Below are 11,766 nucleotides of genomic sequence, written 5' to 3' on the forward strand. Positions count from 1 at the left end.
GGATGCAGGAGTGGGGAACCAAACAAGAGAAAAGTGGCACCATGAACAGAGGAAGGACGGACGGACGGAAGGCAAGCAGCAAAGGGTTAAAAGACACTATTGTATTTATTCCTTTAAGAGCCTCCTATTTTTCATGTAAGATCAGATGTGGAGCGAAAATATGACATCTCCTACAAAGCCACACTAAACTGAGGGTAGATGCATTTCTTGCCAACAAGAATTTGTGCCAAAATTCTAGGTGGCTGAAAAGCAAATCCTGCCATGGGGACCCACCCAGTTCTAGGGGATGAGACATCAAGCTTTGGAAAAGCCAGCTGCGGCCCTCCCTCTTGGCCCCATATCCATAGTGTGGGCTCTTCCCCACGATGTGGTGTCAGTGACAAACGTTATAGTGAAATGACATGGGAGTACAGGTGAGTACAGGTGCAAAGCATCGCTTTTCGGACTTCCCCAGGATGCTATTCTGGAGTGTGACAGAAGGTAAGTAGGACCTGGACTGGATTCTCCAGTGCATTCCAGAACTGAGGCAGAGAAAAAACTGCTCCCTCCAGGACCCACCAAGTTTTTCTGCAGCAGAACTGACTCAATCCTGGTTTCTTAATTTCAGAATTTAAGACCTCAAGCATGGATACAAAGAACTACCTGCTGAGAAGTTCTCTATCAAGGTGTGAGAGCAGGCACCTGTGTTTTGGACCAGGCTGATGAGATAAATTGGGTGGCCATCTTGTGGCCATCTGGATGTTTCAGTTTACAACTCCCATCAGCCCTAGCCAATTTAGCCAGCGGTGAAGGAGGATGGGAGCTGTAAGCCAAATCATCTGGAAGACCACAAGTTACCTGTTCTTAATACATTTCCCCGGATGTTAATTCCTGTGAGGATTCAGAGACCCCCAAAACTTGCTCAAGTATCTATTTATGAGTTCAGCTTCTCCCCCTGAAGTGTGAATTATAAAGATACTGAGCGGTTACCCTCTTTTAACTGCTGCATCACGTGAGGCAGCGATCTGGTTGTTCAGTGAGAGTTTCCTCCGCATCGAGGCATCTTGAGCTAAGCACTTTGGCTGAGGAGAGTTTAGTTTTCCTCCCCGTTGTGTTTTCCTCCAGTGTAATGCATCAAAACAAGTCCACCGCCAAGGTGTGAACCTTATCTGGGGGCCTGCAATTGTCTGATGCTCCAGCGCCCTGCCTGGTTTTTGCACATGGGCTGCCCCTCTGAGGACCAACCGGGCCCTTTCCCCTTTCCAGGAAAGGCACGGGGGCCAGGGGGCTTGCAAAAGGTCCCAGCCTCTTCCCACCTGCTCCCTGGAAGCAGCTGTCCCGATCCAATGCATGCAGGGCAGCAGGCATGGTACCTCCTGGGGGTAGGCCCCCAGGGCCCTGAGGGGGAATTGGATTGTTCCCCATAGGGCATCCATTTAAGGGAAACCCCTTCACCTATTTTCTGGAGCAACAGGGCCAGGTAGGAAGCAGAGGTGGTCCGGATTCCAAGCCAGACTTCAAATTCCGTGCAGAACTGCTGGAGAAAGACTTGAAGGCTTTCCTAATCCTCAGGCTATCAGAAAACAGCGGAAAGCTATGCAAGCAGACGAGAACATGCATTGCAGGGGTGGCAACATGCCGTGTGGTTTCAGCAGAAGCCATGTGACGCCGGCCGACAGTGACGTGCCACCTGGAGAGCGCCTTCCGGCACATCACATCTGGAGAGGCGCTAAGCCGGTTGCCTTGGAATGCCCCGTCCTTTGGCTGAGGACCCACCGGAAGCAAAGAGGCCCCTGCTGCCAGGAGCTCGGTCAGACGGAGGCCTGCCCTGCTGGGAAAGCTGAAGCCACGGCGTTTGCGCCATGGCTGCCCATCTGGCTATAAGGCCATGCGTGACCCCTTGGTTCCAAAACATATTTTCCTGGCCAGCTTTCATCTGGTTACATGCCCCCCTACAGCAGATGAGCATGGCAAATAAAGACCGTAGTGCCCAGCTTTGCCTTCCTGATCTGTTAACATTATTTTCATATTGCGTCTCGATTCCTTGCACCCTGCCTCCCCCGGATCCAAGGGAAGATGGGAGGCATGTGCGGACAAAGGTGTTCCCTCCACAACATTTGGGCCACCAATTCTGGCAGTCTTGCTGCGTCTCTCTTCCTCATGAGGAGGAGGCTGAGGCCCTGCAGGGATTCCCCTCAATTTTGTCTTTCCTTTGCCTGTTTTCTTCCAGGTGCCTCTGCAGGGATCTGCGATGCCCTCTCCTCCCAGCATGATGGCCACATCCGATGCCTCCCCTTCTTCACGAAGGGGCAAGAGGAGGGGCACCCCAAATACCTGGGGGCGTGCAGATGACCGAGATCAAGGAGCAGAGCCACTTTCTCCTGCGCCAGGCAGTGGGGCCCTGAGCAGGTGAAATTGTAAGAAAAGGGATTCAGGTGAAACGTTACAAAACCCTTCCTGGAGGTCGGGAAGCAGGATGCCACAGAAGGTGGTGATGGAAAGCCAGGCGGAGAGGGACTCCTGCGAGGCCGTCTAGGAGCAAGTCTCCACAGTCGCCGAACTCGTCCCCGTCGGCCGTGGTCTTTTGCCCCAGGGAGGACATGCTTCTGCGCCTCTTTCTCCACCCACCCCGCCGACCTGGCCAAGAGCGTGATCGCTCCTCTGAGCAGCTTGGCCCCTGTGCCATTGACCGTGAGCCGCCATGCGGGAATACCAAGACAGTCCGAAGCTGCCGGCCTGGCCAGGCCGTGCCGCTTGGTTGGAGCATTCAGGATCTTGAAAAAAGCAGGGGCAGCTTGGCGCACCAAGTCAGAAAGCGCCAAAGGGGAAGCCCGCGAGGTGCAGTGGTGAAGGGCTCAGGGCTGGGATGCGGGCAATCCAGGTTCGCGGCCGTGCTCAGCCATGGGGCCGACTGGGCTCAGGGAGCACCTCGATGCTCCGGAGGTATCCCCTGGGATGCCGCGGAAGGATTGAATGGCGGCAGGGGCAGAAGAGGAGGCGGTGCCAAGCCCTGCTCTGCCGTGCCTGGGCAGCTCCGGGGCACAGGAATTTCGCCCACAGCACAGGGACAGAATTCCCACGGCGGCCAACGCATCCTGCACATGCAGCCACTTTCTTTTGCTCTGTTATCTATGATGCCCTTGCTGAACCATCAAGCTGAGAATGATGGGAACTGCAGTCCAAGCCATCTGGTGGTTGGTTGAAGTACACCAGACAGCCGAGAAGGACACTGTAAAGGATGAGAACACAATGGAAGGCTTGCTGTCAGCGCATTTTCCAGCTCTGTTGGCACAGCTACGCTGCTCCAGCAGCCCTGACTGAGGGGAGCGATTGCAGAATCGGGGGGTCGGTCTTCCTCCCTCGAGGTGGCCAGGGCCTGGTGGAGGCGCCCCAGACGAGACTGCTGCTGCTCGTTGCCCGAGTACGACCAGGCGGCTTCACGCAGACAGGCAAGATTGCAAGATTGCGCGAGGATATGGGGACACCTTGTGGCGAAGCACAGTTTCGACTTCGCAACACACTGGCGCGCGATCGCAGCTTGCTTTGGCCCTTCAGCCCTCAGCTGGAGCCGACGGTTCACTCGGAATGCCCCTGCAAGGGCCTGTCATTGTGGTGATGGTGGTGATCACTGCCGTGTATGTACAGCCCGCCTTTGAGGTGGCTTGCCAGGTTCTCTCCTCTCCATGTGATGCTTGCAGCGAGAACCCTGCTCAGGGATGGCCCTGTGAGGAACATCAAGGGACAGAGTGATGCTTTCTCACGGGGGGGGGGGGGGGGCGTTCCCAGGCCAGCCTACAGCCTGGCGATTCACAGAAGGAATTTTGCTTGTATCAGAATTGGGAAGAGAAGGAATGTGACCAGCTTCCCTGGAATGGTTTTAGGTTCCCAGCTGGCCCTCATCTCACAAAATGGCTTTACACTTGTACCTGCATTAGCCTGCAATGGAGGGCACGATGGTTCAAAGATCAGGGCTTCAAACAACTGTTTAAAGGGGACATTCTCTAGAGACAAATACCAAGTTCTGCACCTGAGAAAAAGAACCCAAACGCATCATTCCAAGACGGAGAATACTTGGCCCAAGAGGGCTGCAGGTGAGAAGGATCCTGGAAATGCTGTCGATCACAAGCCACGTGATCTGGCTGCAGAAAGGGCGAATGCTATTTTGGGCTGCATTAAGAGAAGTCTCGCTTCCAAACCTGTGAAGTGCTAGTGCCTCTTTTCTCAGCATTGGTCAGAGCCCATCTGGAGTCCCGCATCCAGTTCAGGGCACCAGAGGTTAAGGAGGATGCAGACAGGCTGGGAAGGGTGCAGGGGAGGGCAAGAGGGATGATCCGGGGACAGGAAACAAAGCCCTGTGAGGAGTGATGGCAAGAACTGGGCATGTTTATCCCCGAGAAGAGAAGACTGAGAGGGGGATAGGAGAGCCCTGTACATGTACCTGAGAGGCTGCTGCACAGAGAAGGACCAGCATCTCTTCACAGATTAATGGGCCCAAGTTCCAGGAAGCCAGATTCCTGCTGGACATCAGGAAAGACTTCCTGTCTACAGTGTGGCAAAAGAACCAGTCACCTCTGCGGGTGGCGGCCCCCCCCCCCCCAAGGCATTCTTGATGCAACTGGACAGACTTTGTCAGGGGTGCTTGAGCTGGCGTCCTGGGCAGCGCAGGGGTCGGACGCGGTGGCCTTCCCGGCCCCTCGCAGCTCTACTGCTCTGTGATTCCATGAGGCCCACGGCCGCCCACCTCTGTCCCACTCTTCTCGTGCCACCCGCACCCTGGCTGTGGGCCCCGAGATGTCCGAGCGGCTCTCTGGCGTGTCTCTTAAGCTCTGGAGAGAGCCTGGGAGCCAACCGGCCTCTTTGTCTCTGGTTGCTAGGCTCTTCCAACACAATCGCTGTCTTGGGACCGGTATCCGTAATTACTTTCGGGCTGCTTCTGCACTCCAGGTGAAATCCACAGAGAAAAGGCGCTTCCCAGGGGATCCTGGGAATCCTCTTCTTGGGCTCCCCGATTGCAAGGAAAGCCTGTCCAAACCGCGCTATAGCTTGAACTTGGTCGAGCGGCAGCAACAGTGCAGACAAAGCTGCGGTGCTCAAGTCGGATTGTCCAGGACATGGGGGATTCGTTGCTTTTCATCGATGAACAAGCGCTTTCCACTTCAATGGACCAGGGCACGGGACTGTTGCGGAACCACACTCTCTGCAAAAGCCTCATCTGCTGCTCAAAATGCTTCCCTGCACTGTGTGGGACACCCAGCGCTCAGGGCCTGCAGCTTCCCTGGTGGCTGGTGCTTCATTTGCTAGACTGTGCCATTGTCAGTACCTCAAAAAAGCTGGTTTTGCGTCTCCCTCCCTGCCTTTTCTTAGAAGAGGCCTGCAACTGCCTCGCTTTCAGGAAGGCCATTCCCAGCATTGGCAAGTTACCTTCATCCCTGCATTTTCCCTACTGTTTTGTTACTGCTTAAAAAAAGAAAAGAAAAAAAAAAAGAAATCCATTCTTGGCTGCAACATCTTACAATCTGCATCTGCGAAGAGGAGAGTCCAGCAAGAAGAGCACCTGCCTCATTGCTGAACTGTCACCAGCCAACATAACTGGGAGAAGATGAAAAATCCCCAGACACACAATATTATACAGTAGTGTAAAATCAGTTTGCATACCGCATCTCAACAGGCGGCAGACTGCAGGGGTCCCTGGAAGAGGACCAGAGTGAAGAGGCTTGGCCCGCACCGTTTTAAGCCCTGCGTCAGGCTTGAAGACAGGCGGGCAGCGCAAGTGGCCAGACCGTGTACAATACGTGTGCGCAGAACAACCCATTACAACCTATCAAAACACGTAAAAGCTCAAAAGCGGCCCTATAGGAGCAACACCCCGTTGCTCTCGCTCCCCCGCACTGCCCAGAGCGATCCTCCCGCAGGGCCTCCTCGGGTGCAGGCGAGAGGCGGGGGGGGTGCCCACCGCAGGGTCTCGCAGGCTCTCGGGCCTCCCGGGTGAGTCGCGCCCTCCCCTCGCCCTGCTCCTCCAGCCGCACAGCTTGCTCTCCCGCTGGTTCCGCGGTGGAGGTGCGCTTCTCAAGTGCGGGGCGGCAGGTGAAGGCGGGAGGCGGATGTGGCCCGTGCCCCGTGGGGCGGAGGCGAGTGCCCCGGCTCCACAGAGGGTCCGGGCCAGGGGGCCAGCTGCTCTGTCGGCTGGGGCCTGGGCGGGGGGCGCTCAGAGCCCACCAGAGTCCCCTGGAATGGCCGAGCGGGGTGGGTGCTCTGGGCATTCCCTGGAGCGGGCAGGGGAAGGCTGCCCCGGCTGGAGGACGCCTGGACGCAGGAGCCGGATCCCTCCGGAAAGCCTCTTGCTGGCCCAAAGGTGTGTGGGGCCCCTCCGTCCACCTCCGGCCCAGCTGGACCGAACCACGCCTTTGGCCCAGCGTCCCTGAGCAAGGCCGGGTCAGCCGCACTGGCCCACTTCCCCCATCGCAGAGGACGTCCTCTCTCTTGCTCCCCACTCTGTTTTGCTCCCCTGTCCCACATCTTGGGGCGGTGGGGGGACTGCAATGGGGTGTCCATGCACAACAGAACGAACGAGGCCCTCCTGAGCCGGGGCACCTCCTCGCTCCCACTGAGGGCTCCCACAGAGGGGCACCGGGACCCATGCTGCTGCTGTGGAGGCTCTGAAGGAAACAGTTCCAAGAGTCTGGAACAGGCACGACAAGTTCTGTGCCGTGCACCACCCATCCAGTGCGGTGTGTCAACACAGGTTTCTGCTTGAGCGTTGCTCCACAGAGCTCCATTAGTCCAGTAAGGTAGTGGCCTTTCTCATGGCAACCCTCTCCGGACAACACAACAGAAACTGGTGCGCCGTTCTGAGCCCAGCCATCCCTGGGCTTTTTGTTTCTTGCTCCTTCAGACCTCGGGCACCTGGCCTGGTCCTGTGCTCAGAAGCAAGCACCGCTGAGCCCAAAAGGATTCCTTTCAGGTGAGGTTGCTCCTGGTCGTGGGTGTTCCTGGGATTCTCAGTGTTTCCTGGGATTTATTTCTTACATGGGAATGAGGCAACACCTACAGAGAAGCCGTTGCTCGCTTCTGTTTTTACCGAATCCGGCACTTTTCTTGCATCCACTTGGTATTTTCGCCCCGAATGCTGCCTTGAGAGGCTTCTACTCTGAATGGAGGCTTCACTTGAAAAAGGAAGAGAAGTGAGACCGTTCCCAGTGGGTGCCTGGTGGCCGAGCCTGGACTTTCCATGGCAGTCTGGAAAAGCGTCTCACCGAGACTGGCTGATCATGGTCAACCCACCGCAGCTTGTTCTGTAACTGCTGCTGCAACTTGATTGCATTCTGCGCATCGTAAAGGCTCCAGGCACTCCTTTAATACTAGTAAGATTCCATGGTGGAATGTATGTTTCTGTTCAGCATCCTTAAGTATAAACTGCTGCAATTTGGCTTAATTTTCCCCATATGGCAATGGCCTTGGTGAGCTGCAGGGCTGATCCGGAGTGTTGTGGGCCACTTGCAAGAGGGAGGGTCTTTCAGGACTTATGTTTCCCGAGAAGCAGGGCACTGGCTGCGTGCTGCATGTCTTTCATTAAAGGTTTACTTACATTCAGTTCAGGGTGGGGGCCCCACCTTTCGCTGCTCAGCAGACCCCCCCCCCCTCAGCTTGTCCTCGGCTCCCCAGGGATGGTGGAGATCCTCAGCCAGCTTCCCTCTCCCTCTTCTGTTCAAACTCTCCCACCTGCTTCCACTCTGGCCTGGGAGGACCAAACCCATCAATTCAGGCTCACAGATATATCAATTAAAATATTATACAATAAAAATATTGTATAATATTTGTATTCTGGAGCTGAGCCCAGCCTCTGAACCTGTCCAGCCCAGCAAAGTTCTTCTGCCAGTTTAAGCTGAGCCTTTCTTGGGCGATGCTTCCCCAAGAGAAACAGCCTGGGATGCTGGCCGTGCCAGGGCTTTGTGTCTGCCCTCCGAAGGTGCCGGCCAGTCTTCAAAACCTTTGCTCAGAGGGACCGGGAGAGGGGCTCCCACTCCGAGCTCGCCATTTTTCTCTGTGCAGTGTCACGGGGCCGGCGGGGGGCCCAAGGCAGCATGGCGGAGGGGGAGCCGTCGAGGCGCTGGGAGGCGAAGAGGCGGGATGCCAGGCGGGCGGAGGCCCGGCTCAGCCACGGACTGCGCAGCTTGGAGGAGGCCCAGCTCTCCTACCTGAACTCGCTCGTCAAGGAACAGAAGCGGCTCGAGGAGGAGCTCCAGAAGCTGCGGAGAAGTGAGGACTGTTTCGTCTCGCCTTTGCTCAGGGCAGAACCAGGCTATGATCACTAGATTGCTCTGCAGAATTTGGCCCATGCCATTCCTTCAGGAAGGAAGGCCCCGGGGCCAGAGGCTTCCTGATTCCGGGCTCCAGGAGTGTTTGCTTATCTTGGTAGGAATTCCCGTCTGCGTGCATCTTTGGGATGCAGCACGGGGTCACTCCTGATTGCCAGGAGTCGTGGGCAGCCAGGCGCACACGGTCAAGAAGGCTCATCGCCGTGCCTGCATGCGTGGGTACACATGCATGCAATTCTTTTCTCTGCCATGGGGAGCCAAAGGTTTTCCTTCAAAGTACTGAAAATGGCTGGCCGACGGGTCGCGTGTCTCCTGCGCATGCTCTCCAAAGCTTCTGTCTGGGGCGTTTAATTCAGCTGTTTGGGACCCACGATGGTGTTTGTTTCCCCGCAGCCCAGTCCAGGAAGGAGCGCTTCGTGGGCCCCGGGCATCCTAGCGAGGGAAGGGCGCTCCCTTCGCTGCCACCGCAGGCCAGGCGAGACGCCAGCAGCTCCCAAGGCGCAGCACTGCGGTAAGGATCGCGCTGCAGAGCCCTGAATGTGGGCAGGCCTCCAGGAAACGGGCAGCTCGCCGGTTCTGCACAAGCCCTGGGCTTTCATGCCGGCCGGGTCCGTGGCCAGAAGGGCCGTGGCAGGGGTGAGGGTCACCCCATCCGGCGGCCTCCTGCCAGGCCAGAGCGGGAAGGACCCCCATCAAGAAACGGAGGAAACCCCTCCGGGTGGCTTTCTCTTCCTAGGGGTGGTCGGATCAAGCAGCATTTCATGCTTCCTTCAGAAAGGGGCCTCCTGAGAGAAGCTCGCCACGGCCGGGACCCTTCCCCTTCCCCAAGCACCCAGAACTGTCGCGATTCCGAGGGGTGCTATTGCCTCCTTCCCCGATTAGCTCCGTGCCGGCTGCAAGCGGGCAGCAACTTTTGCCCCTGCCCCGGGGAAGAGATGAGCTGAGCATCTCACAAGCTTCATGTGACCTTGACTCGGGTGCCGTGTTCTGTTACTCCGTATTATTTCAAGCTATGTTGGTCGTAGTGGGTTACCAATGCACTGGAGGAACTGAGCTCCCCACATCCATGCTCCGATGCCCCAAGCATTTTCTTCCCCTAAAAAAGAGGCTTCCGTTTTTCTACCTTATTCTCAGGACCCACTTGCATTTCCGTTGGTCTTCTTTGGGCTCGCCGTGGGCATTGTACATGTGGCACCTCTACCGGTCCTGAGCCTTCCTGGCTGCCCACATTTCTCAAGCTCAAAAGGCGGTGTGGGCAGGGCGGGGAGGGCACTGCTGCATGGCAGTGTTCCCTGGGCTTTAGCTGAAGCGTGGGCAGCCAAGTGGGCTGCGGGTGGCCAGACAGAGGGTCGCGCAATGAAATGCACGGCACTTGCGCATTACTGGGCCATCTCAGAGCCCCACCCGCAGCCATGAGAATTTCTCCCAAATGCAACATTTTAAGCAGCATTTTCTATTGAATTCCACAAGAACGCTCAGGAGAAACGTGGACACTCTCCGGCGTGGCACCTTTCGCCCCTTAGCGGCGCCTGGCTTCCCAGGCCATCTGATGGTGGCACGAACAGTAAACATGCGCTTTGTGGAAGGGTGTTTTGGCAAGGCTGCATGGCTACTTCTTCTTTTCTAGATCGAGGAGGAGAGCCTTGTCCGGGGCAGAAGGACTGCCAAGGGCAGGCTGGTTGTCCTTGGATCTCCAGGCACACAACAGTGACGTCTTGGGCTGTGCTGAGGGCAGAGAGGGGCTCTGGCCACCCTTGGAGGCTGAAGATCAAAGCACTGCGGGCGACACAGGCATGGCCAGCCTGAAGCACTCTGTTGCCAGGCAGCTGAGCATTTCGGCAGAGCCGGTGCCGGAAACGGAAAGCGACTGCACAGAGGAGGGGGGGAGGGGGCCCCCAAGGGAAGATCCTGAGGATGCTCCAGCCAGCACTCCCCGCATTGCCACCAGGTTTGTGAATCTCCCAGAGAAGCAAAGTCCTTCCCATGGTCACGAAAGGCCAATTATGGATCCGGAGGCCTATGCTGCAGATGGACGCCTCCGGACCATGTACAGCAGGCCCAATTTCCTCAAGCTGTATGCTGAAGTCAGGAAGGCCCGCTACCTCCGGCACAAGAGCGTTCCAGCCTGGGAAAAGGAGCTCAGCCTGCAGGATATTTTTGGGCACAATACCACGAAGCTTTCCCCCGCGGAGCATGCTGCACCAAAACCAAAGCCCTAAACCAGCGGTGGGCAACGCATGGCCCTCCAGGTGTTTTGGCCTACAGCTCCCAGCAACCCTAGCTAGCAGAGCCAGCAATGAGAGAGCATAGAGTTACACGCCAATAAACCTTAGAGGGCACCACAGGTTGTCCACCTTCTCTTGAATGGAAGAACTTTTGGACTAGTACAGGAAGTGCAGGCCTTGCGAATGCTCAGGCATCAAGACCATGGGTCCTCAAACAGCGGCCTGCAGGCTGGATCCGGCCCGCCTCAGAGGTTCTGGACTCCCGTGCCCACTGCCTGCCTCGCCGTGCGTGTGCGGCAAGGGGGCAGCTTGCTCGCTCGGAGATCTCCAAGCAAGCAAGCCACTGCCTCGCCGTGCGCACCTGCCGCCCCTGCGCCCACAGGCACCCCCGCCTCACCAGCCCGCGCCCGCGGGCACCACCGCCTTTCAACCGGCCCCATTGAAAAAGTCTGAGGACCCCTGATCTAGACTATCGATCACCGTGGAGGACCTGAGACTGTGGACTTTATCACGCCCCTGATGGGAACCCAAACTCATGGGAAGACAAAGCAGGAAGGCCCTGGGACCACGGAGGACAGGTGTGGAGAGGGCATCCTGAGGGTGCCCAAAAATGAAGCTGCTTTTGGCCAAATGTCAACGTACACCTCTCTGTGGGCACTACGAATAAGCACAGTAAGCACAGACACGTGGTAGCCAGTCCTTGGACTATTTGGCGACTTGAAAACTGCGCAGTGCGCTTTTTAAGGCTGGTATTTCATCTGCGTGAGATCAGGCTGTTTTAAACACCTGTTTGGTTTAGTTCTCTTATCTGCACATTTTGCCATATTTTTATAGTAGGGTTGGATAAGCTTTTAAGAGACTTATCTTTAAAAAAAATCTGGATACCTTAATGCAGCCTTCTTGGTTTTGGGGCTTCCCAGTGGTTTTAGGTTACAACCCTTGTCCCCTCTGACCACTGGCCGGGCTGGCTGGGGCTGATGGGAGCTGTAGTGTAAAACATCTGCAAGGCACTAGTTCAGAGAAGGCGAATGATTACATTTACATACTGTACTCTTATAATAGCATCCTGTTATATAACACACTTACTATGATTGGTGGAACTCAAGAAATATTTCTGAACACTGGTAAGTGAAGTCCCACTATTAGTGTAGCCAAAGGTACATGGCACCACAGCTTGGCCTAATTTTTACTCGATGGGAATTCCATTCCGACGATGATGAAATGGCTGCCCTGGGTATGGATGACCA

The 11,766-nt window shown here is 56.3% G+C and overlaps 1 protein-coding gene across 1 annotated transcript; it reads left to right on the forward strand.

The window, feature by feature from the left end:
* Positions 1 to 8,060: 8,060 nt before the first annotated feature.
* Positions 8,061 to 10,513, forward strand: CCDC190 (coiled-coil domain containing 190). The gene is made up of 3 exons (XM_044439146.1): positions 8,061 to 8,235; positions 8,688 to 8,805; positions 9,922 to 10,513. Exons 1-3 carry the CDS (start codon positions 8,061 to 8,063, stop codon positions 10,511 to 10,513), a joined length of 885 nt encoding a protein of 294 aa, XP_044295081.1.
* Positions 10,514 to 11,766: the final 1,253 nt, after the last annotated feature.

This window comes from Varanus komodoensis, unplaced genomic scaffold, assembly GCF_004798865.1.
Source record: "Varanus komodoensis strain SLA01 unplaced genomic scaffold, ASM479886v1 scaffold34_1, whole genome shotgun sequence".
In the NCBI taxonomy this organism is placed as follows: Eukaryota; Metazoa; Chordata; class Lepidosauria; order Squamata; family Varanidae; genus Varanus; species Varanus komodoensis.